Below are 26,946 nucleotides of genomic sequence, written 5' to 3'. Positions count from 1 at the left end.
CTTCTAGCTCACTGATGCAGTCCTCTGCTTCTTCTAGTCTACTGTTGATGCTTTCTATTGAGTTCTTTACAGCAGCGATGTCGTTTTTCATTTCTTCTTGGTTCTTCTTCATTTCCTCTTGGTTCTTACACATATTGTCGAGTTTGTCTTCCATTCTTTTCATCCACCTTATGACCATTTCTCTGAATTCTTTCTCTGACAGGTTTCTTGCCCCCATTTCATTTACTTCCTTTTCTGGTTATGCCTGCTTTTCTTTCATATGTGGGCTGTTTCTTTGTCTCCCCATGGTCTCTCTTCTCCGGGTGTCTGATTATGTAGTTCTCTCTCTCCTGCGTTGATTTAAAGGCACAAAATACAGCATAACAAAGTACAATGCACAAGGCACTGAACACAAATGTATTCATGATATTAATAACCCCAAATAAAGGTAACCACCAGAGAAATGTGAATTAGAGGATAGGAGAGAAAGGAGGAGAGAAAAAAATGGAGTCCAAAAATGAAATTGGGAAAAGGAAAAAAAAGTAAGAGAGAAAAGAAAGAGAATAAGAAAGAAGAGGGGAAAAAACTATATATATGGGGATAAAAATCCAATTGAACAGCCACTATTCCCAACACATGCCTGCAACAAGTACCTGGAAATTAATGCAAACTACAAACCACAACTAATATTAAATGAGGTGAGGGAAAACAGAAGCAAAAAACAAACAAAAACAAAACAAAACAAAAAAACAAACAAAAAAGCAAAACAATCTCACAAACAAGCATAAAAAAACCGATATAATCAACAATCAAGCAAACAACAACAAAAGGACAGGGAGAAAAAAAATTTGGATAGGAAGAAAGAGAAGAGAGAGGTGTGCATGGACTTGGAGCAGGGGATTGTAAATTATATATATAACTAGGGTGAAATTTTAACAGGGGATAAAAAGAAGGAATAAGGAAAATCTTAAGCAGGATTAGGGTAAGAGAAACAGGACAACAAAAGGGGAAAAGTGAGGAAGAGAGTGATGGCATAAAGGTAAAGTTGAGATAGAGTAAAATGATGCTAAAGGAAAGATGAAAATAGAATGTAGAACACTAATTCCAAAGTAAAATAAAGAGAAAATAAAATGACACTTTAAAAAAAAAAAGTTAAAATAATAGTAGTAATAATACTGATTGAAAATAAAAATGTAATAATTAAAAAGGTAAAATAAAGTGAGGAAAAAAGAAAAAAAATTTAGTTTCTTAAGTAAAAGATGAAAAAAATAAAAATAAAAATGTTCAGTAGTGAAGTTCATTCACTTCCTCTACTGTTCTGTTGGTACGCCTGTTTCCTAGTCAGGACAGTACTGAAGTTTCCTTCGTTCCACTGCTCCTCAGTGTTGTAAGCCAGTCCTGATTTTTAAGCAGGCAGTACATCTTTATTTCTTATATTCCTTTATTTGTGTTTACACAAGAGTCAATTTGTGATTCAACCCCTGAGTGGCAGTGTTTCTGGATTGACGTTTGGGTCTATAGGTCCCCTCTAGCTAGTGTTTAAATTTTGTTTTCCCTGTGGCACTTAATACCGGTTTGGGGAGTGGGTTGCCCCAGAGTTGGTTCTCTGATGGTTATTCCCCGCTCTGATCCCCAGGTTCCACAAAAACACCTTTCCCCTGCAGTCTCTTAGAGTGTCCCCAATTGGGTGGTCCTATGTATTGGGCTTAGTAATCAAAAGCAAGGATTTAAAGAGGAAAAACAAAAGAGCCAGAGTAAGTGTGCGAACTTTGGGGCTGCGCACAAATCTGTGCAGTCATTTTTTCCCCTTGGGTCTAAGCAGCCGGCACCCTTTTTAAATTTTTAGGCTGTCCTTTTGTGCCCAGATCAAAATGGGTTGCTTTTTAGAGTTCCCTTCTGTTAGCAGCTTTGATGACCCCCTTCCACATTCACAGATCACACCAGCCCCAACAGCTATGGATTTTTCTAGGCGCAGGCTTCCCCATGTCTCCAGCTCCTGCCATGCGACCATTTCTCTCTCCTGCCAGGACCACAGACCTCACCTTATCCCAGGTGAAATCTGACCTTTCTGAGAGGGAATGTAGAGCTCCTCTGAATCCGCGTGCTTGTGCCACTTGGGGACCATTGTTCTCTGGTTCGCAGCTGTTCGGTGGGTGCTGTAGTTGTAGATTCCCCTGCTTTTCAGGCTTCCGATAACATCCACTTTCCCCTTCAAGATGGCATGGTCTCCGTGTCCAAGCCGGTCGCTCTGGGAGGGAACCCAGCAGCAGTGGGGGCTGCCCGGTCAGGGGAGCCCCGTCCAGCAGTCCCCCACAGTTTCCTGGAGTATAGCTGTCCTTTAACTCACCAACAAACACTCCCCGTGTGACCAGACACTCTCCCTTTGTTTTCTCACTCACACACTATCTTGCAGTCTGCCTTCCCGTCGGCAGCCATCTTCCTTCCCAACCTACTATGCCTTTTAGATCTCTTTTTTATGTTTTGAGTTTTATTCCCTATGCGTTTGTGACATTAGATGTGAAATAGAAATAACATATACATTTAGAAAGAACTTCTCCTTTCATAACTTTACTTTTTCTTCACCACTATTTATTTCTTCTGGGGTAATGTGCCTTTTGAAACACAGAATTAAGGAACAGACCACACTATGACAAAAGCTTGAATGAATATTATATTTCAGCCACAATCAAGTTGTTTTTGCTGTTTAAAGAACAAAGCTTCCACTGTAGTAGTAAAACCACTGTAAACATATCCTTGATATTTTTTTCAACATGCCAATAAAAAAGTAAAAAGTATGAAACAATAATAAAGCTTATAATTAACTTTCACTTATAAATGTAAATAACAAAGCAAAATCTCTTACATAGTTATACACATATGCATAAATATAAGTATTCCTTAAAACAATTTATAATATAAACTTGTAAATTTTTACTTAAAACCCATTTTAGTTAAATTTGATCCCAGTAATAAGCATGTAGAAAGTAGACCCCTTTCCATCTTCTTTAGATAGATTTTTAATTACTTCTGTTCAAATATAGGAATGCCAGTTGTCTGGTTTCTTAAGGAAGGTCTGTGTGTCATGTAGGGAGATAATTCCCTATAAGAACCTCAAAAATTAACAAAAACTCCATCATTCTCTTTTGATGGCCTGAGTAAGCAGCAGAAGAAAATTGGATACAACCTGGACTTTGACCAGGTTTATTTTCTTCAGTTTACAGACTGTACATTGCATAGAGCCTTTAGGAGCTTTTGGCTGACTACTAGGCTGTTCTAGCACTTGCACATTCTCTTTTATGGAGTAAATAGCCTTACTTTGCCTATCCAGTCAATACTACAAAGGAAGAAGGTGGTAGTACATTTTATTTAGCTGATGGGTCATTTTAGTTCTCATTTGATGGCATACATGCAAAGAGATATGTTAGTATGATTGAGAACTATTTGCTAATTTTATATTTTAAAAGGCTAGTTCTTACCTTTTAATTGAGGCAGAAAACCTTGATCTTGGACCCATTTTTTGAGTGCCAATACACAAATATTCTTCATCTTTTGGCAAATGATCAAATACATAATTTAGTTAATAGTTGTGGACTATAACTTTAACACTTAAAATTCTTTTTGGACCTCTAATAATGTGGATGCATAAATGAGAGAGATTTATAGGCACACATTTAATTACTTGTAAATTATTAATGGAAATTGTTATTTTTATTATAAATTATTTAAGAAAATACTTGCTCGAGAATCTCTTTTTCATTGATTTGCATTGGAGATGGGTTTACACTATTCTTAACATATTTCATCTCCTTTTTCTGGCAATGAGGCCTTCTTCTTGGGTACATAAGTCATGCTGGACAAAGAATGCTTTCTAAATGTAGACAGCCTTCTCCTAAAGTTCCCCCCTGAAAAGAAATATAGGAGAGGGTCAAAACAACAATTTGATGCAGCCAGAGACAAGGTTATGACCACTGACTTTTGCATTCTAAGGACAGAATCACAAGGTTTAGTTTCATTGTGTAAAAAGTGAAGGTGGATGGTACGTTGGATATGATATGGCATGAAGCTGATCAAAAAGGCAGCTGTTACGATTATAATCATTCCTATAGCCTTTTTACGACTTGATAGGTTTTTCTTCATTGAATTTTTTAGTAAGGTCAAAATGATCATTGTGTAACAGATGATTATAATAATAAAAGGAATTATAAATCCAATAAACAATGACACATAATGCAAGACCAAAATATGATTTTTAGCTTGATTATCCTGTGGAGGCTCAAAGCACTTGGTATTGTTTTTCTCATCTTTGTAAGGTGTGGACATTAAAAATGGAGAACTGGTCAAAATCACAAAAATCCAAATGCTAACACATACAAATCTGGCTTTTTTCTGTGTAACCAAATTAATGTTTTGGACTGGGAAAACAATTGCAATGCACCGGAAAAAGCTCATGGCTGTCATAAAGAAGATGCTACAATAGAGGTTGACATACAAGGCATAGGTGCTGAGGCGGCACAAAAAGTCACCAAAGAACCAAATGCCTTTGTGAACATAATAGACCACGCGGAGAGGCAGTGTACACACACACAGTAGATCTGATACCGCTAAATTAATCATGTATATTTGGAAGGCTGATTTCTCATGATATGTTTTTATGAGGACATAGAGCACAAAGCCGTTGCCAAAGAAGCCCACAACAGAGATCATAGAGTACAAGGTAGAATACACTTGATTGCGGAAGTCATCAATAGTGTCATTGCAAGTAATATTACTGGCAGAAGATATTGTCAGATTTCCAGCTCCATCCATGTTTCTCTAGGAATGTCAGCTTGTTGCCTACAATATATATATATAAAATCTTGTCAATTTTTATCAGACCATAAAAAACAGTAGTTAGTAAGCTTTCACTTTATGGTGTCACTATGTATGCATTTTGACCTTGGCAGGAAGCAAGGCTAGTAGGACAATGAGGAGGAATTCAACTGCACTTAGAACCCAGGAGAAACACTCTTTCTTACCTCCTTTTCCACCTGTGTTTGCTTGATAGACTTCCTCTTAATCTTCAAGAACAACCTAAAACAGCTCTGCTTTATTTTGTCTTATTACTCTAGTACTATTCTGTAAATCTTCCTTTAAAGTGAGTTTGTTTTTCAATTAGAGAAAAGCTCTAAAGAGAGTGGTATCATAAATATGAATCTATTTATCTAGTTATCTATCAATTGTTTTAATCACTTGTCATATATTTATTGGAAAAGCACTGAATTCTCTTGGAGAATAAAATGTGGGTGAAAATTCGTGGTTGCCCTAAGAAGAGGGCTTCCTAGGTAACATCTGCTAGGTGATGTTCCAACCTAGGAAAAATAATTGGATTTTCTATTAATGTAACTAATTCCCCTGGGGAATAATTTTATTCTAGAATATGGTTACCTCTATTTAGAACCACAGAACACCAAGGCTAGAGACATTTTAGAAGCCATCTAATTATTTTAATGAGGAAAATACAAAGAGGTGAAATGCATTTCTAAAATCTGTACCAAAAGTTTGGGCTCTGAGGAAAGACTAGCATAACTCATTGGAATATACTTTCTGGCTGAAGATATTGTACCTGTTCATCCTTGTTCTCTTCCTAGACTCACACTCAAAGCCTTAACTGTTGAAAAATACATGTTAATTTCTTTCATAACAAGAAGTTGTTACTTGGTGTAGCTTAGTTCAATATATCAGAGCAGTTAATCAGGGGCAAACTGATCAGATAAAAATGGGGATAAGGTAGTGATTTCTTTAATGTTCCTCTACATTATTTTCCTTTATTCTTTATAAGAAGGTGGGAGCAACTCATCAATAAATAATGGTAGATAATATTTGATTGAAGCCTAATTTGTTGGCCTTTTACACAGCTCTTGCTCCATGGTAAGAGAGGAGTTGGGGTTTGTAAGGTGAGAGGACTGCTTGAACATGAAAGAACTGCCAGCAATAGAGGGAACTGATCTTGTCTCTGCATAAGGACACAGAAACAGACAGCTATGATAGTGGTTGTGGGTGGGATATAACTCGCCACGCTTACTACTGCTAGCAATTATATCTTCTGCGAAGATATGTCATCCATCCATCCATCCATCCATCCATCCATCCATCCATCCATCCAACCATCCATCCAACCATCCATCCAAGTTCTGTTTTTTCCTTTCATTAAAAAAAGTCATTATTTTCACTAAGAACTGTTGGTATATGATAAAAAAATTGAAGATGAATCATTCTGAGGCTGTATATCTTAAAATGATAGAGAAAAATTAGTTCTCTTTCACCATTTGTCCTCTGAACTCAGGTGTAATTGTGGAAGAGAGGGAAATTGCCTAAACTTAATCTAGTCTTTTGTTTGTTAGCCTTGTATTGAGTTTCTCCTAAATAGAGCAGTGTTATGTTGTGAATCACTAGATGGTGCTGTTGAAATTTTTTACATAGCCTTTGTTTTAAGAAGTATACTTTAAGGGTACTAGGTAATTACCATCTGTCCTTCCACTATTGACCCCCACTATACCCTGCCACAAACTCTTTCTGGAATACTTTTTATACATGATAGCTTCCAATTATGTTATGTTCTTGCTCTAAAACCTTCAATGGCTCCTGAGAAACTTCAGAATAAAATCCAGATTCCTTGGCTGGATTAAAGCTTTCTACAGTCTGGTTGCAATGAAACTTTCCTAGCTTCTTTCTTACTTCTCCCCTTTGCAGATCCTAAAATTCAGTGGAAAAACTATTTAGCTATATACCAGGAACACTTTTTCACATGTTTTCCCACCTGCCTATCTTTTTTCATGAATTTCTTCTTCTTGAAATGCCCTTTCCTCCTTCTATGTGCAAAAACTACTCATCCTTCAGCTCAAATTACACCTTCTTAACCAAACCTTTTCTCAACCTCTATCCAAAGTAATTTCTATATTTTCCCTGCTGAGGTACTTTTAATCTAGCTTGCAGATCAATGATTTGTATGCATGTGTTATCTTCCCTCACAGACTTTCTGGATGATATATAAGAAGCACCACACACAGGGCTAACACATATGTACCTTGCCCATAAGTGCTCAGTAAGTGTTAATTGAATGAATAAGTTAATGATGGAACAAGTTTGGCATTTGAAAGGATTATTTATCATTCATAATCACTTAGTGTTACATTTTCATTCTAATTTACTTAAAAAATCTTTCCAAGTCGGGGAAAGGGGGGTAATGGGGGGTTAAGGACCCATATGTAATACCTTAATCAATAAAGAAATTAAAAAAAAAATCTTTCTAGTCTCAGAGTCCAAAGTGGCTCTGTTAAGTAAAGTTGCTTCCTAAATTATTAAGGAAGGCATTAAATCATAAAGGAACTGTAAGATTAAAAAACACCCATATCTTGATACAGAGTAATTATTTATTTGTCTGTTAAATAGTATAAATACATTTGAAACTCCCATATCTTTAAATAAAATATGCCAAATAAAACTGATAAAGAAATTAATAGAAACAGACAAAGAAACAGATGATCTTTATTTCCTTTAAGAAACTTCCCAGTCCTTGCAGACCAAAATAAGCTTTCCTAGTAATTTCTATATTTAGGTTCAATTGTTTATTTTTAAAATCAAGTCAACTGACTTAAAGTAGGCCATTAAAAAAGACTGTAAAATTCTCAAACTAATAATAAATCCTAAAAGGGGTAGGGATCATTTAGTCCAAACCACTCATTATACAGATGAAGGCTTTGCTTGCCTTCAACAACATTTAATTCATATTTATGGAATTACTGTGATTCCCCATTAATGAGACCCATGCTTTGTGGATACTGAGATGCCTAATATCCCATCTCTGCCTTTAAGAAGCTCATAGGATTATGAGGGCAAAGAGTGATGGCTCAGAGTGTAGAGAGATTACAATGCAGTATGAAAGAGTTATCATAGCACAAAAATGGTTATTAATTGATTAATATAAACAAGCAATAAACATAAGTGAACTTAATTTTAGTGCAAATGATGAAGGAAGTTACTTTGTTAAGATACTTTGCAAGTTAAAGAAACAGAGTCATTTAGAAAATGGAACCATACCTCTTTGTAGCACTGCAATTCTCTTCAAAAATGTTCCTGGTTTCTGATCAGTGCCTCTTATGATATAGTATCAGATGAAGCCTAAACTGAAATCAAAATGCTGAAAAGGAAGTTAAAGACATTAGAAGCAGTGCAGAAGGGTCATGGGAGCTTAGCAGCCTTAAACACAGATCCAGGGTGTGTGATGGGACATCAAAGCTCTACTGACAGATTTAGGACTAGTTATTGAATTCCATGCCTCATTCTTTTCTCTCCATTCATTTTTATATCCCCAGGATCAAAACTTGGGATAGAGACCAGGGCTGATTATTGATGTTTGCTTCTGTGTACACGTAACATCTGTATCTAAAGATGAATACAGTATTATAAATACTCTTTTTGCTATGAAGCCATGGTATTTACCCTATTTTCTCTTCTAAACAGTTTGTTATAAAGTTCAAAGGGGAAATAATTTAGGAGTTCATATCCAAGGATCTAGTTTTTTCCCCCAATTATTATTATTTTTTTTATTGTTTAAAGTATTACATGTAGTAGTACATATATCTCCTTTTTTTCCCCCTTGACCTTCCCCCAGCCTCCCCTACCCCCCCGTTGCATGCCCTCATTCCACCCCCCCAGTGTCTTGTGTCCATTTGTTGTGCTTATATGCATGCATACAAGTCCTTTGGTTGAACTCTCCCCCCCTCCCCAATCCTCCCTGCTTTCCCACTGTAATTTGACAGTCTGTTCGGTGCTTTACTGCCTCTGTATCTGTCTTTTTGTTTATTAGGTTATAATGTTCTTTATTTTCCATAAATGAGTGAGATCATGTGGTATTTTTCTTTCATTGCCTGGCTTATTTCACTTAACATAATGCTCTCCAGGTCCATCCATGCTGCTGCAAATGGTAAGAATTCTTTCTTTTTATAACAGCTTGGTATTCCATTGTGTAGATGTACTATAGTTTTCTAACCCACTCATTTGCTGATGAACATTTGGGCTGTTTCCAAATCTTAGCTATGGTGATTTGTGCTGCTATGAACATAGGGATGCATATATCCTTTCTGATTAGTGTTTCTAGCTTCTTGGGATATACTCCTAGAAGTGGGATTACTGGGTCAAATGGGAGTTCCATTTTTAGTTTTTTGAGGAAACTCCATACTGTTCTCCACAGTGGCTGCACTAGTCTGCATTCCCACCAGCAGTGCAAAAGAGTTCCTTTTTCTATGCATCCTGGCCAGCACTTGTTGTTTGTTGATTTGTTAATGATTGCCATTCTGACAGGTGTGAGATGGTACCGCATTGTCGTTTTGATTTGCATCTCTCGGATAATTAGTGACTTTGAGCATGTTTTCATATGTCTCTTGGCCTTCCTTCTGTCTTCTTTCGAAAAGATTCTATTTAGGTCCATTGACCTCTTTTTTATTGGATCATTTATCTTCCTTTTATTAAGTTGTATAAGTTGCCTGTAGATGTTGGAGATTAAACCTTTATCAGTGATAACATTTGCAAATATGTTCTCCCATACAGTGGGCTTTCTTGTTGTTTTGTTGATGGTTTCTTTCGCTGTGCAAAAGCTTTTTATTTTGATGTAGTTCCATTTGTTTATTTTCTCTTTAGTTTCCATTGCCCTAGAAGCAGTATCGGTGAAGAAATTGCTTTGGCATATGTCTGAGATTTCTCTGCCTGTGGATTCCTCTAGTATTTTTATGGTTTCCCATCTAATGTTTAAGTCCTGTATCCATTTTGAGTTTATATTTTGTGTATGGTGTAAGTTAGTGGTCTAGTTTCATTTTTCTGCATGTATCTGTCTAGGATCTAGTTTTTTAGGAATAAGACTTAGAACAAAAAATATCAAGTATATCTGTCTGAGATGTCCAACGGACAGTTTTCCCTGAAGGAAGGATGGCTTGAACCTTGGACCATTCTCCTTAAAAACTCATAATAGCAGTTATTGTTTATATCATTAATTTGGCACATATTATATACCTTTGGAGATAAACTGTTTTGTAGTTTGTATAGTTAACTTTTAGTGAGTGTATGTCTCTTCTCTTCAATGAAACTATATCATAAAATCTAACAGTATAACAAAACCTCAAGAAATGAGCAAAGAAGGGCTTTCTTTGAACAGTAGCAACTTGAACACTTTTATTTTAAATTTACAATATGTTGCCTGACAGCAACTTTCATCCTTGTTTGCAAGGACCCCAGAGACTTGGCACTTTTCATTTATCTGCGGTTTAAGTGACAACAAAATAAACATCTTCCTCCAGTTTATTCTTTGTAATTATAAATAGGCTGGAACTTTCCAAAAGAATTCTACTGAAAAAAAAAAAGGAAATCAAAAGGAAAATAAAGGAAATGCAAAAATATAAAACAGATAGGTTATAAAAATAGGGACCTGAATCTACTGTTACAATATTGCTGTTTGAGTCTACCTTATCCTTCAATAATTATTGTTATGATCTTCTTCAATTTCTTTTCCCTCTCTGAATTAGCATAGCTAGCCAATAGCTAGCAGTCTGGGTGAACTATGAGTTACAGGTGGGAAATAAAGTTGGCTTTAATATTTTGTTATTCAGGCAGTAATATATATATATTTTTTGTTTAACTCATCCTAGGTCTCTGTAATCAATACAGATATACTAACTGAATGCTAAATGAAAAAAAAAATCCTTTATAGTCTTGAAATTATGAGATTCCACTCATTTTATATATGGAGAAAATTAACTTTTGACTTTTTTACAATTTTGTGTTTAGATAAAACTTTTATTTCTCCCTAGTGTGGAAAGAGAAAGGGGACCCATCTATGAAAATTTTAATATTACCAGGCTAATATACTAGTTAACAATTTTCATGGTAGCTGTGCAATTATAATTTGGCCCACTCACTACATGCATGTGAGCAAATGTGGCATTGTCTGGGTAACAGTGTAATGTTTCCTCAAGTTTGGGATCCTGAGGTCCTGAGGTGTCTTGTATGCTTCCTTTAGTAATTTTGAGCTTTGCACCTAGCAAGCACTTAATACTTTACCTACTTTCCTCCTTTCCCTTTTCAGTTTCCTTGAGGACTCTTGTCTCTGACAACAGCTTTAGCACAATTTGATTTCAATTATTTAATTCAGGAGTTGCTCAGATATTTTATTGAGTGGCCAGATTATTATGATATCAATGCATAATAATCTGGCCACTCAGTGTGTGTGTGTGTGTGTGTGTGTGTGTGTGTGTGTGTGTGTGTGTGTGTATATATATATATATATATATATATATATATATATATATATATATTATAGAGGCCTGGTGCATGAATTCGTGCATGGGTGGGGTCTGGCCAGCCTGGCCAGGGGGAGGGGACATGGGCGGTTGGCCAGCCTGCTTACTGGTCGAACTCCTGGTCAAGGGGACAATTTGCATATTAGCCTTTTATTATATCGGATAATGTCTTATTATGGGCAAGGCCTCTAATTCAATTTTTTTAGGTAGTTAAAGGGAGGGGCAGACTTTTCACTTGAGCCTGAAGCTAAAATTGCCCTTAGCTCAAAAATATGCATACTGCTGAGGCTCATTCTGAACCCCCACACTGTTCTATTATGTGTATAAGTATTGGGTACCATCTTATCTCTTTAGTGAAAGGAACCTTTTATTATATTACAATGACTAACTTTATCTCATGAGTTGTGTTTTGGCTGCAAGGCTGTAACCAGTATTCATGCAGCAACTTCATCTCTTCTGTTAAATATTTCCCTGGCATATCTTTTCTTTTCTTTTCTCTAAATCTTTCTAGATTTTTATGTATTAAATAGGAATAGCCCATGGACATAGACAATAGTCTGGTGAAGGCCTGAAAGGGGCGGGTGCAGGGTGGAGGAGATCAATGGGGAAAAAACTAAAACAAAGGGACATCTGTAATACTTTCAACAGTAAAGATACATTTTAAATAAAAGAAAATATCTTAGTTGAAAAGAGTTTTATGTGAAATGATATAAGTAATTGCTCTACACTGTACTTTATATTCTCAACTCCTCTCAAAGAGATATTAATTGACCTTATGTTCACTTAATATTAATTGACCCTATGTTCACGACTGCAGGACTGACTTCTGCCATGCCGACCCAGCACTGACTGCCATGGGGGCTGTGGTCAGACCCTGTTTTTTCTGCTGGCCTCTGTCCAGGCCTGATCGCAGCCCCCTCTGCAGTCAGTGCTGGGTTGCTGAGGTGTCTGCAGCATGGCAGTCAGTGCTGGGTCACCAGGACTGACTTCCGCCACGTCGACCCAGCAATGACTGCCACGGGTGCTGCAATCAGACCCTGCTTTTCTCTCTGGGCCTGATCGCAGCCCCCTCGGCAGTCAGTGCTGAGTCACTGAGGTGTCTGCAGCACTGACTACAGGACTGAGTTTTGATGTTTGGTCCAGCCTTTGGTCGTTTTGGACGTTACGGACCCTGGCTCTTTATATATATATAATCTCCTCTTGGTTTTTACCCTGTCTTTTTGTTTCTCAACAGTTAACAAATGCCACTCTAAATATTTTATATGCACAGATATATGCACCCCTATGTTTATTGCAGCATTATTCATGGTGGCCAAGACTTGGAAACAGCCCAAGTGCCCTGCGATAGAAGACTGGATAAAGAAGATGTAGCAGCTATACACAATGGAGTACTACTCAGCCATAAGAAAGGATGAAATAACGTCATTTACCACAACATGGGTGAACCTTGAGAACATTATGCTAAGTGAAATAAGTCACACAGAAAAAGCTAGGAACCATATTATTTCACTCATATGTGGAATATAAAACTGAAAATTATGAACACAAACAGTAGTGTTGTGGTTGCCAGAGGGAGGGGGATGGGAGAGAAAAGGGTCCTAATATAAAGTGACAGAGAGAATATTTGACTTTGGGTGGTGGACATATGGTCCTATATACAGATTTTGTAATTTAGTAATCCACACATGAAACCTATATGTTCATGTTGACTAATGTTACCCCAATAAAATTTAATATAAAAATAATAAAAAAATAAAGAGCTTAGGGAAAAAAGAGTTAACAAATGCCTATAATCAAGTCCCAACTCTGTATTTCAGGCAACCCTCTCCACAAACTAGCCCTAGCCTCCTTATCCAACCTTCGGTTTCACAGAGAAAAGTGTTAATGGAAGAGGCCAAATAAGTTTTGCTACCTGAAGAAAGAAGAAATCCACTAGTAAGTACTAAAGAGAGTTTAGGGCTCTCAGAAAGAGAGCTTTGACACAATCTGTAGCATATTTTTGGATGTGCAGTTATTGCTAAGATATGCTGTGGAATGAAAGTGACAGCTTAATTATTGGAATAGTGACTCTTAGGAAAATTTGGTTCAGGGACATGGTTACCCTGATATTCTAGTTTAGAATTCTCATAGTCTTGACATGCATATCCCTCGAGTGAAATATAGTGACTCCTTAAAGTTGGCTAATATCCTTGCTCTTACAGTCTTACAGTACCAAAGTTTAACTTCTTTTTATTTTATCCTGTCATCATTTAAAGGTATGTGTGGTTTCCACCCAATATATCCCCCACCCTGGGCCCACTTCCAGCCTTGCCCCACTTGAATCATCTATACATGTAAAGAGGTAATATGCTAATTTGTTGCAGTGTCCAAGTCACCACCGGGCAGGAGCTGGTGAGTGGGGGTGGGGGTGGGGACTTCTGCCCCCTGTGCAGGCTCGCACAGGCCTGCCCAGCTTTAACTACATGCTGCCTGGAGGCAGAGGCCGCTCTCGACTGGTGGGAAGCCTGAGGCCACCCTAGCCCCTGCAGGTCCCCGGCCGGATAGTGGCTCAGTGGCAGGCGGTATCTCCATGCATGGCATCCAGGGGTAGCTGCGAGGGGCGCGGGGCCTTGCTGCGTCACTGCTGCTGCTTGGCAGGAGCCCGGTGGCCTGGAGCTGGAGTGGGTGTGCACAGACTGCCGCGCACGCCCCGCCCAGCCCTGCCCTGGCCCCACACCTGCCTCTGAGGCTCGCCATGGACCCCACCCTGTGCTTCAGGCAGGGAGAGGAGGCTCACGGCTGCTGGTGCCGTAGGCCACACCACCTGCTCCGCTGCCTGCCTGGATGGCAGGGACCAGAGTGTCCCGGGCCAGCTGCTCCCGCCCCTGTTGGTGGAACAGGGATGAGGGCGCTGGGTGCAGGGAGGGGACCTCAGCCAGGGTCCTCCCGGCGCAGGGAAGGGGCCTGGCCTGGGCCTGGTGGGGAGCTTAGGAAGTTTGGCTGAGCAGGCGCTGGTTCATGTCAACTGTTACTCTGCCATCTTCCTCCAGCTCTCCAAGCCAACCCCCCTGCCCCACCTGCCCAGGGGAAGGAGCGCTGGGAGACTGTGGGCCCGGAGACTAGAGGAAGAGTGCCCAGCGGGGCCTGGGCGGGAGCCAGTGCAGAACTATCAGGGCAGAGCTGCTTTGCCGTCTCAGTGAACTTTGCAACCGACCCAAGTAGGAAACCAAGAGGGGAGAGGTGGGAGCTGTGGATTCCCAGCGCTTTAGTCACTTGAAAACAGCCTCACTTGGAATGTGAGGCAGCTGTATGTTCAGCTGAGAAGTGAGGGGGCTGAACCCCACCGTCGCCTGCGCTCTAGTCAGTCCGAGGCCCGAGCATCCACCACGAGAAGGAAAAAACGGAGGTAGGGACCCGGAGGAAGGGAGGACAATTGAAGGAAACGTGTCTAGACTTTCCCCAGCCCTCTCCCTCTTTCCATTGCCTATAAAAGCCCCGGGCCCAGCCACAGTTCTGTCTCCGCCTTTTAGTCCCCTGTTCTCAACCACAGAGGAAAGAAATAAGGAAGGAGTCGGTGCTGCCTCCAGAAAGTATCTATATACCTGATTGGCCTGTTGCCTCTCCGGGAGCGGGCCTGAGCTGTCAGTAGGACATACTGTGAGGGCTCCCAGACTGTGAGGGAAGGCAGGCCAGGCTGAGGGACCCCCTCCCCCATGCATGAATTTTCGTGCACTGGGCCTCAAGTCTTTTGAATAATGAAACATCTATTTTAACATTGTTTATCCAATCTAAACAAATCACAAACATTTTTGTTCCTTTAAAAGTAAGCTCTTGGGAAGTAGTCAAGTATACTTGCTGTATCCAACAACCCTAATCAGGGGAGATGCCAGGACCAAGTTTGATCAGCAGAATGAGAGATGGAAATTTGTTTGCTTTCTAACATTTGAACTCTAAAATAATCTTAGGAGATGACCTTAATTTTGGAAGTTGGTTCCCAGAAGACTGTGAGAAAACTCCTGAAAATGAACAAATAAAAGCAGCTGTATTAGTCTAAATTTGGGGACTTTACCTTACTGATTGCACTTTGTTGGAGTAAAATAAATTATAAATACTTGGGAAAAAGGACTCACTTATGTGGGTTATTAAAGGTACAAGAAACCAAAGTATTTTTAAAGGAAAGCTATACTTTCTATAAGGGTCAAGAAGATAAGTGAAAATTTACACTGAGCCTTCTTTGTTCTCTAAAATATAAGAAGATTATGGAAAAATTCAAAATTAGAGAAAAAGCATGTTATTTTTTGTTTTTTTCTTTTTTTGTTTTTCTTTTCTTTAAAGCATTTTTTTTAAAGGTCAGTTTGTTGGTTTTACAAAATGTAACTTTTTGAAAGGTAGACAGTGTTGAGGGGGTGGCAGGAAATCTCTTCTGTTCACATTATGGGAAAGCAAGAGGGCTAAAGATGTTTAAAACACACAAAATTTTACAGTGAGATCATAAACAAAAATATTTTTTTCAACAGTTTACATTCAATGTTATTTTCTATTAGTTTCAGGTGTACACATAGTGGTTAGACAATCATACACATTACAAAGATTTTCCCTGATATTTCTAGTACCCACCTGGCACCTTACACAGTCATTGCAATATTATTGACTATACTAGTGACCCGGTGCACGGATTCATGCACCTTGAAAGGAAATTAATTAGAAGATTCGTGCGGTAATTATGTTACTGCAAAAAATTACATGTCAAAATAGTATATATAATATAGTATTATAAAATTAATACATGCATATGAATGGAGCCAGCGAGAGCTTTATATATATCGTGCATGCACGAGTCAACGTTTATTTTTAAATTGACAGTGCGTGTCATATATACCGGCTGGTTGGTTGGTTGGACAGTTGGATGTATGTACGGTCAGTCACTTAGACTTTTATATATATACTAGGGGCCTGGTGCACGAAATTCATGCACTGGGGGTCGGGGGTCCCTCAGCCCAACCTGCCCTCTCTCACATACTAGAGCCCTCAGGGGATGTCCTACTGACGGCTTAGGCCCACGCCCCACAGGGAGTGTACCTAAGCCTCAGTCTGGCCTCCCTTTGTGGGAGGCAACCGGGCTGGTCAGGGGAAGGCACCAGCCCCATCACCCCACTGCTGCAGCCACTGTCAGTCACCATAGCCACCAAGGTGTTTTCATCAACATGGACTCTAATCCCTTCACCAAGAAAAAATGACAACTTTCTTTAGGCATTTTCAAGATGTGTCTTTTATAGGATATGGATTTATTTATTTATTTTTATCCTCACCTGAGGGTATGTTTCCATTGACTTTTAGAGAATGTGGAAGAGAAAGGGAAAGACAGAGAGAAACACTTTGATTGGTTGCCTCCTGCATGAGCCCTGATCTGGGCCCCAGCCAGGGAGGAGCCTGCAACCTAGGTACAAGCCTTTGATCAGAATCAAACCCAGACCCTGCTGTCTGCAGGCTGAGGCATTATCCACTGAGTCAAACCGCCTAGGGCAGGATATGACATTTCTTAGCTTTCCAGCAGAGGACCTTCATTTTTTTTCTCCAGAAGTGTGGTGGAAAAACCCTAGATCATCTTTTTGGATTCTTATTACCCAAGTTACTAAGAATATTACCAATGGCATACAGGAAGCTTAGTCAATGTGCAGTCAGAAAAGGTGTTTCCTCTATAGTTCACACCAATGGAGGGCTGGGCCGAAGCTTTAGGCCTGGGCAGGCCTCTCCAGCTCCCTCTGATCACCAGCTCAGCCCCTGCCCAGGCCTGCCCAGACCAAAAGCCTCTTGGGCAGGAGCGGACCGCCAGCTCCCTACAACCAATCGCAGGGGGTTTGCTCCTGCCCAGGCTGAAAGCAGACCCCCAGCTCCCTGCCCAGGTGATTAATCGCAGGGGGTCCACTGGTGTACCAGGCCGAAGAAACCCCCAGCTCCCTGCAATCGATGGCAGGGGGTCCGCTGGTACACCAGGCCAAAAACCCCGGGTGGGCCTATCCAGCCATTGAGAGGTGCTGGAGGCTTTTGGCCTGGTGCACGAGCAGACACCCAACTCCCCGCTTTCAATGGCAGGGGAGCTGGGTGTCTGCTCGTGCACCAGGCCAAAAGCTTCCGGCGCCTCTCAATGGCCGGATAGGCCCGCCCCCTGTGCCTCTCAACAGCCAGCTAGGCCACCCTGAGTCCTGCCCCCCAGTCTCCCGCCGGCCCAATCGTGGCTGTAGCGGAGTGATGGTTATTTTATTAGGTTGGATAGATTTCCTATGCTGTACTTTACATTCCTGGGACTACTTTGTTAACTACCAATTGTACTTCTTAATCTCTTCACCTCTTTCATCCAGTCCCCTAAGCTTCTTCCCCTCTGGTAATCACCAGTCTGCTCCCTGCATCTGTGAGTCTGTTTCAATTTTGTTTGTTTACTCATTTTGTTCTTTAGATTCCACTTGTAAGTAAAATCCTGTGGTATTTGTCTTTCTCTGACTGACTTATTTCACTTAGCATAATACCCTCCAGGTCCATCCATGCTGTTGCAAATCATACGATTTCATTCTTTTTCATGGATAAGTAATATTCCACTGTATAGATGTACCTCAGCGTTTTTATTCACTTGTCTATTGATGGCCACTTGGGTTACTTCCATATCTTGGCTACTGTAATGCAATGAACATAGGAGTGCATATATTATTTAGCATTAGTGTTTTGGGTTTCTTCAGGTATAGTTGCAGCGGAATTGCTGGGTCATAAGGCAGGTCCATTTTTAATTTTTTGAGGAAACTTAATACTGTTTTCCATAGTGGCTGCACCAATCTGCATTCCTACCAAGAACACACAAGGGTTTCCTTTTCTCCATATCCTCGCCAGCACTTGTTTGTGAATTTATTGATGAGAGCCATTCTGGCATGTGTGAAGTGATACCACACTGTGGTTTTAATTTTCATTTCTCTGATGATTAGTGACTATGAGCATGTTTTCATATGTATATTGGCCATCTGTATGCTCTCTTTGGAGAAGTGTCTATTCGTGTCTTCTGGCTGAGATTATAAACTTTTGTTATTTTAAAGTTTAGTAATTGAAAAAAAAAATGTCCAAATAGAAAACCCTTAATTTAAGCTTTTTTTTTTTTTTTAAATCCCCACCTAAGGATATTTTTCCATTAATTTTTAGGGAGAGTGGATGACAGAGGGAAAGACAGAGATAAACATTAATGTGAGAGAAACACATTGATCGGTTGCCTCCTGCATGAGCCCTAACCAGGGCCCTGGCCGGGGAGGAGCCTGCAACCAAAGTACGAACCCTTGACTGGAATTGAACCTGGGACTCTCAGTGGATGTTCTATCAACTGAGCCAAACTGGCTCAGGCCTTAGTTTACATTTTTAAAATAGAAATGAGACCCACATAAGTTACAGAGGACATATTGTATGTTAGGTCAAATTGCTTCTGAAATAGTTGCAAAGAGACAGAGAGCTTGTTTCTTGCCCTGTTTATTGACTAGTGATTTGTAGTTTCCTGTGTCTTTCCCTTGCTCATAATTCTTGAAAAGTACTGAAATTTTATTTTTAACGTATTTGTATTGATTTCAGAGAGTATGGGAGAGGGAGAGAGATATAGAAACATCAATGATGAGAGAGAATCATTGATCAGCTGCCTCTTACACTCTCCCCTCTGGGGATTGAGCCCACAACCTGGGCATGTGTCCTGACCAGAATCAAACCTTGATATCCTGGTTCATAGGTTGACACTCAACCACTGAGCCATGTCGACTGGGCACTACTGAAATTTTCAATCTAAGAGATCTATGTAGGCAGGTATTGGCAAGTAGTCAACACTCACTGACATTTTGATTATACTAAACCACTCCTCCTTCAATAAAGGGAAAAAAACTCTGCTTAATTTTCTACTGAGAAAATGTCAATGTGGACATGGCAGCAGAAACCCAATAGACTTTAATCTCCACTTACTAGCTGTTTGATCTTGGGTGTTATTTAACATTGCTGATACTTCGTTTTCTTATCTGTAAAATGAAGGTAATAAAAGATAAGAGACAGGAAAATAATACCAAAGAGAGAAAAGAAGAAAACAAAAAATAATATCTAATATTGTACAAGTCAAAAGGACAGTTTAGAGAAGGAATATGGTCACTGATTTCAAAATTTTCCAAAAGACCAAAGAGAATGAAGTTAAAAAAATGGCAATTTGATTTAGTAATTAGGAAGCCAGTGGTGACCTTGGAGAAAATATTTTCAATAAAGCATTGAGTTTAAAACAAAAATACAAGGGTTAAAACTTTTAATCAGACTTTTTGGTCTCCATTAAACAGTTATCATAAACAAGAAGAGAAAAAGGATGAATGAAGGTATATTAATTTTCTACTGTCGCGTAACAAATTATCACAAACTTAAAATAGCACCCTCTTATTTTTTTCACAGTTTCCATGGGTCAGGAGTTCAGGTACAAGTTAGCTGAGTCCTGTGTTTAGGGTCTCACAGGGCTGCAATCAAGTTAGTCAGAACTGTGATCACATTTGAGATTAGGGATCCTATTTCAAGATCACTGGTTGTTAGAAGAATTCATTACTTGTTTCTGTATGATGAGTTCTTATTTTCTTAATGACTGTTGGCCAATAACCACTCTTAGCTACTAGAGGTCACCCTCAGCCCTTGATGCATGATCCCCTTCTCTCTCAACATGGTTGTTTCCTTTCTTACAGGACACCAGGACGAAGATTTTTCTCTTCAAATATTTCTGACTTCTATACCTTCTTTTAAAGGGTTCACCCTATTAAATAGTCCCACCCAGGATAATCTCCTTTTCAGTTAACTGAAAACCAACTTATTCGTACCCTAACACAAGAATGAAATCCCTTTATATTCATAGGCCCCAACCCTACACTCCAGGGGAGGAGATTATACAGAGCTGTACATAAGGGGTAGGAATCCTGAGAGCCATCTTTGAATTCCACTTACCAAAGAAGAAATGTCTAGAAGGGATTTTCTAGGGAGGAAATGTGGTCCAAAGTCAAGCTAGAAAAATCTGCAAAAATGTGGTAGCCATGGAAGTGTGGACTTATAAATAGAAAAGTAAGAATAATTGGTTAAGATGCTTCAGGTGGATGTTCATTTCATCTGAGACACCTATTTTTTTCCTGGAAAGGTAGGAGTGAAACACTATATTCTGCACATAAATGCTCCAACAAAAAGGGTTTGTCAGAAATCTTTGCCTTGAGTCCAGATGAAATCTCCTGGATAAATTATAACGAAGGTTGGGAATACAGCTGAAGATTTCTAGATAAAGGCAGAGTTTTGCAATGTTGAAAGAGGCTCTTAAAATAGGCACATATGCCACTGAAGAAAGACCCTATGGGGAAATGGAAGACCATCCAAATGCCCTTTAGTGTGGAGCAGTAGATGGTACCTTATTTCCTTGAGTTTTTCAGAAAATATTAATGCAGTGACATTCTTCTCAGGAATACATACAGTTTTGAGACATTGACAAGAACCTCCTCAGGTATCTATTCTTAATAAATGTAGTGAATTAGGAGTAGTCTTTGACAATGCATGTAAATAGCATATTAAAAGTTAATTTAAGCCTGGCCGGCGTGGTTCAGTGGTTGAGCATCAACTTATGAACCAGGAGGTCGTGATTTGGGGGTTGTGGGCTCGATCCCCATTGTGGGGCATGCAGGAGGCAGTCCATCAATGATTCTCTCTCATCATTGATGTTTCTATCTCTCTCTTACTCTTCCTTCTTCTCTGAAATAAAATATATATATTTAAAAATTAATTTAATTGAACAAATCTCTTCTGGTTTTTATTACATGATTAATGGCTTATTATTTTGTCACAAATAGAATAAAATGAAATGTCTGCTGTCTTGTCTAAATTACCTCAATGTATTAAATGATGAGCTAAACTTACTGAGGTTAAAACTGATAATTTTAAAGGATAAGGCTGAAAAACCTAATTGCTAAGTTTAACATCTATATCTAGAAAGATATTGGTAAAATTGCAATATCAGTTTATATTAAATACTAAGAATTATAAGAAGAAATTAAGTTAGTTTTGTTGGGAGAAGAGGCCATCAGCCTTATTTAAAACTTTAAATCTACATTTCATAACATACTCAAAAATAAAGCAAAAAAGATGGTATAACTATAGAACTTAATATTTTATGCCTAATATTATATTATAGTCATTTATTAAAAATATTTTCTAGGCCTCTATTATTTCTATTTATCTATTGGGCTTAACTCTTCTTATGTGAAGCTCCTTAGGACAGGCAGACTGTTTCACTAACTTTTGTGTTCTCAGCAAGCTTAGCTAGGAGCTTGAGACATGGTAAGCCCTCAAAGGTGTTACTGACTGACATTGAATTGGATAAGCTTATACTTGAGAATGATAACTGATCTGTGTTGGTCTTCTACTGATATAGCTGTATTTCACTGGGTTGGCCTGGGTCTACCACTCTTATTAATGTCATTGATAATAGGTAAGAAAACAGAATCATTATTTTATGCAGATGTTACCAAATCAGGTGGGTGGGGGTTACAATTCTGAATAACTTTGAGAAATTTAATGAATTGGGAGATGTAACTAAGATGAACGCTCAGCAAGTTTGTTAAATACCAGTCAAGAAATGTACTCTTTTGTTGTAAGTAGAGCTAAAGAGAAAGGAAAAAAGATGAGAGAAAGAGAGAGAGAGAGAGAGAGAGAGAGAGAGAGAGAGAGAGAGAGAGGCAAAGGGAGAAAGGAAGGAAATAAAGAACAAATAAACTAGGTCTAAGCATAGAAACAAGTTTCAACTTGTTTATAAATCAGCAGTGAAGAGGTAGTCCTGACTGAACACTGCCTTGATCATACCTATAGGAGAAAATGTAAATTTCATCACACTAGACTGTACTAAATTACTTCTTTGAGTCCCTTCTATTACTGTAAATTATTGGCATAATATCAAACTTGATTCTCTGAGGCATATTCAATTTTACAAATTATACCAGTGATAATCTGGGCACTCTTTACAACATAAATTGGTAGGACAAAAAGTAATTTAGCAGTGTCCTGGTTTTCAGGTTTTCATGAGAATTTGAGACCAGATATGATCACTGAGTGAGTCATATGAGAAGGGAGAGAGTTATGTTCTTACACAACTGTTAGGTGAAGAAGTCAGTTAAAAGGAAGTATGTGTCAGGATACTGAAAACAGTTCTTAAATAGTGGTACTCTGTTGAAGGAAGCTTTAAGAAGTGGCTGTAGCCGAAGCCGGTTTGGCTCAGTGGATAGAGCGTCAGCCTGTGGACTGAAGGGTCCCGGGTTCGATTCCGGTGAAGGGCATGTACCTTGGTTGCGGGCACATCCCCGGTGGGGGGTGTGCAGGAGGCAGCTGGTCTTTGTTTCTCTCTCATCGATGTTTCTAGCTCTCTGTCCCTCTCCCTTCCTCTCTGTAAAAAATCAATAAAATATATTTAAAAAAAAGTGGCTGTAAAATCTCTGTTTGGGATTGAATGACTTAGTTTTATAGAATGTTAGCGCCAGAAGAGAATTTAGAAAACATCAAATCCAACCAAACTTTCTTCATGACCCAGAAAGATACAAACAGAATTAGTGACAGAGTCGGGATGCCTGACTCACAGTCCAGTGCTATTTTCATTACACCACACTATTAAGTTTCAGATTCTACAAGACCTGTCACTAAACACTGACATAAGACATACTCATATACTGGTACAAATCATGGCATTTGAAAAAACTGTTATGTAAAGGACTACACAATAAGCCAAGGGTTGGTGCACTTCTTTGTTCTTTCTTTGGTTATAATATGGGGATACTGTTTATTGACTATTAGAAATTACAGATGTCTTTAAAAAATTTTTATCCTCACCTGAGGATATGTTTTCATTGATTTTAGAGAGAGAGAGGAAGAAAGAGGGAGAGAGAAACATCAAACAGTTGCCTCCTGTACGTGCCCCAGATGGGGATTGAACTCATGACCCTTTGGTGCGTGGCACAATGTTCCAACCATTTGAGCCACACAGGCAAGGGCACAGCTTTCTTTTTAATTTTATTGTTTCTAATCTTTTGAGTCCTTATAATTTATGCCAAATTATTAATGTTAAAGCAGTTGTGATCCTATCACTTTCCTTTCAAAGGACTCCAGTGACCTATTAAGTTGAACTCAAAGCATCATTCAAGACTACAATAATATTTTATCATAACCTTACAGAGTGACTTTCTATGGTTTATGATTTATTAAAATAGTGTTCAGCAGCCTGGGTGTAAAAGATAAAAAATGCAAATGCTTAAATTGATGTAATATTAGAGGGCTCCTAGAACAAATGTTATGGAAGGAAAATGGGGTAAAGGAAGTTAAGAATGCTACCTAAAGAATGGTTAAAAGTAAAACCATGAAGAAGTTTAGGAGATTTGGGAAAGATGGATGGACCAGGAGACTGGAAGATTCATTGAGCTTTAATAACTGGTGTAGTAGCAATAAGGAATGAAACAACTGAAAATATTGGAGATTATAGTCAGAGAATGTACACTGAAGTTTAAGATTTCAGTTGTGTGCTAATAAATAAGGCCCTAAGTATGATCATGGAATGAATAACCAAGGTGGAATGTGAATGAATGTTTTTCCACAAGAGGTGATCAAGAAAATTTTAATTCAATTTGCTGGGTTGGTTGTTTACATGAAAGATGAAGTTACCAGGATTTAGGGTAGAAAGGAAGATTGCAAGCCAAATACCAAAATATTCAGTGAATTATAGAAAAAGAAGTCTGAAGTCAATCGATGATGACATTAATAAGGAGGATTAGAGGGTAGCATAGATGAATGGCTTGTGCACTGTGTGAGGATGCTGGAGCCTCAGGAATTCCTCTTAAAGGGCCTGCACATGGACTTATTTGGACTCATTCTTTTTGAGTTTCAGTTTCTGCCTCAGCAGCTTGAAAGGAACTGGAGAAATACAGGGAGGAACTGAATTGTCTAGCATCAGGGCAAGAGCTTGGATGGGGAAAGTTTTCTGCCAGATAAAAGTGCTGGCAGAGGCCATTGTTCCTTTTCTGAGACCCGCACCACCACCACCACCACCACAGAGCCAGCAGGCAGGTGCCATATCTGAGTCTCCATACTGTTTGCCCTACCTTGGTGATTCCCTGAAACCCAACCCCACAACTTGCAGGCCCACCCAAGCCATTTCCAGTGGCTTTTCCATAAAAATGACCTCTCTTGCCTCATGCTTTGGACTTTTCTATCAAGCAAGCAACATCTGGCCACTGCATTTGTGTACCTCTTGCTAAGTGGCCCCAGGCCTGGCACTATTGGCAGCTGGCCTTGATTCACAGCGTGGCCTCTCCTGGGCACCTTTAGGCCCAACACAAGTAGCAGAAATCTGCAGATTTCTCTGTAACTCATGCCAGGTGACTCCAGGCAGGGCACAAACATTGGCTATATCTGAACCTTCTATGAGGCCCCAGAGCCAGTGTACCCAGTGGACAGCTTCAGACCATGCCAGATTGCAACCCTACCATCTCCATGAGCAACACAGTCAAGGGGTGAACTTGGTGAGCACCAAAGCCCCACTGAAGGAAGTTCTGTTCCATAGGGTTGACTCCTGAACAGCAGATCCTTCACTGTAGTCACAGCTGGTCCTAGCAACTGATTGACCTAGGGGTCAATCCCTCTCAGTGATCCCCACACCAATCAGGGCTCAACTATATCAGGACAGTACACACATGTCATATAGGGGTGCACCTGGAGCACTCAGTTCATGTGACTGGGAAGGCTGTACCACTGGACCCTACAGGACACCTACTACATAAGGCCACTCTATCAAGTCTGGGAGACATATCAGCTCTACCAAATACATACAAATATACATAGGGAAGCAGCCAAAATGTGGAGACAAAGAAAGAGGTAACAAATGAATGAAAGGTGAAATCTCCAGAAAAAAAACTAAATGAAACAGAGGCAAACAAACTACTAGATACAGAGTTCAAAACAATAGTTATAAGGATGCTCAAGGAACTTAGTGTAAACTTCAACAGCATGAAAAAAGGACCTAGAAATCATAAAAAAGAAACATTCAGAAATGAAGGATACACTAACTGAAATGAATAATACATTAGGGGAAATTAAGCGTAGAATAAATGAAGCAGAGAATCAAATCAATGATTTGGAATATAAGGAAGCAGAAAACACCCAATCAGAACAGCAAAAATAAAAAATAAACATAGTTTAAGGAGCTTCTGGGACAACAACTTCAAGCATACCAGCATTTGTATCATGGGGGTGCCAGAAGAAGAGAGAGAGTAAGAAATTAAAACCTATCTGAAAAAATAATGACCAAAAACTTCCTTAACTTGGTGAAGGAAATAGACATACAAGTCCAGGAAGTGCAGAGAGTCCCAAACAAGATAAACCCAAAGAGGCCCACATCAAGAAACATCATAATTAAAATGCCAAAGGTTAAAGACAAACAGAGAATCTTAAAAGTGCAAGAGAAAAGCAGTTAGTTACCTACAAGGCAGCACCCATATGACTGTCAGTTGATTTCTCAACAGAAACTTTGCAGACCAGAAGGGATTAGCAAGAAATATTCAAAGTGATGAAAAGCAAGGACCTACAACCAAGATTACTCTATCCAGAAAAGCTATCATTTAGAATCAAAGAACATATAAAGAGCTTCCCAGATAAGAAAAAGCTAAAGGAGTTCATTATCACCAAATTGGTATTACATGAAATGTTAAAGGGTCTTCTTTAAGAAGAAGAAGAAAAAAAGAAAAGAAAAAAATATGAAAAATAAAATAGCAATAAGTACATATCTATCAAGAAATGAATCTAAAAACAAAATAGATGAACAAGCAGAACAGAAACAGACTCATAGATACAGAGAACATTTTTTTTTTTTTTTTTTTAAATATATTTTATTGATTTTTTACAGAGAGGAAGAGAGAGGGATAGAGAGTTAGAAACATCGATGAGAGAGAAACATCGATCAGCTGCCTCTTGCACACCCCCTACTGGGGATGTGCCCGCAACCAAGGTACATGCCCTTGACCGGAATCGAACCTGGGACCTTTCAGTCCGCAGGCCGACGCTCTATCCACTGAGCCAAACCGGTTTTGGCGCAGAGAACATTTTTGATGGTTGCTAGGTAGGAGGAGGTTTGGGGACATAAGTGAAAAAGGTGAAGGAATTATGAAGTAAAAATTGGTTGTTACAGAATAGTTATGGACATGTAAAGTATAGCATAGGGAATATAGTCTATAATCCTATCTAATAAAGAGGGAATATGCTAATTGATCCTCACGCCATTGCAAAGATGATGGCGCCCACAGTCAATAAGAAGGGGGTATGTTAATTGACCACCCCGCCCTCAAAGATGGCGGTGCCCACAGCCACAAGATGGTGGTTCCCAGTCCCCTCAGCCCCGCTGGGGCAGCAGGCATGCCTGCCTCTGGAGTCCCCCAGTTCCCTCAGCCCCCCAGCCACCCAGGGCTGGCCCAAGGCGCAGGCAAGCTTTGGATGGTGGCTGCCCAATTGACGCCCAAGGCGCAGGCAAGCCTCAGATGTCAGCTTCCCAGCTGCCCAGGGCTGGCCCAAGGTGCAGGCAAGCCTTAGATGGCAGCTGTCCAGCCTCCCAGGGCCA

General features: G+C 39.5%; 1 protein-coding gene across 1 annotated transcript; it reads right to left on the bottom strand.

Annotated features, from left to right (window-relative positions):
* Positions 1-2,882: 2,882 nt before the first annotated feature.
* Positions 2,883-8,081, bottom strand: CYSLTR1 (cysteinyl leukotriene receptor 1). Its single transcript, XM_054721073.1, has 2 exons — positions 8,056-8,081; positions 2,883-4,812 (listed from the first exon to the last, which is right to left on the bottom strand). Exon 2 carries the CDS (start codon positions 4,783-4,785, stop codon positions 3,769-3,771), a length of 1,017 nt encoding a protein of 338 aa, XP_054577048.1. The 5' UTR covers positions 4,786-4,812; positions 8,056-8,081; the 3' UTR covers positions 2,883-3,768.
* Between the last annotated feature and the right edge of the window lie 18,865 nt (positions 8,082-26,946).

This window comes from Eptesicus fuscus, chromosome 1 (genome assembly GCF_027574615.1).
Source record: "Eptesicus fuscus isolate TK198812 chromosome 1, DD_ASM_mEF_20220401, whole genome shotgun sequence".
In the NCBI taxonomy this organism is placed as follows: Eukaryota; Metazoa; Chordata; class Mammalia; order Chiroptera; family Vespertilionidae; genus Eptesicus; species Eptesicus fuscus.
This window is presented reverse-complemented; position numbering and strand designations above follow the sequence as displayed.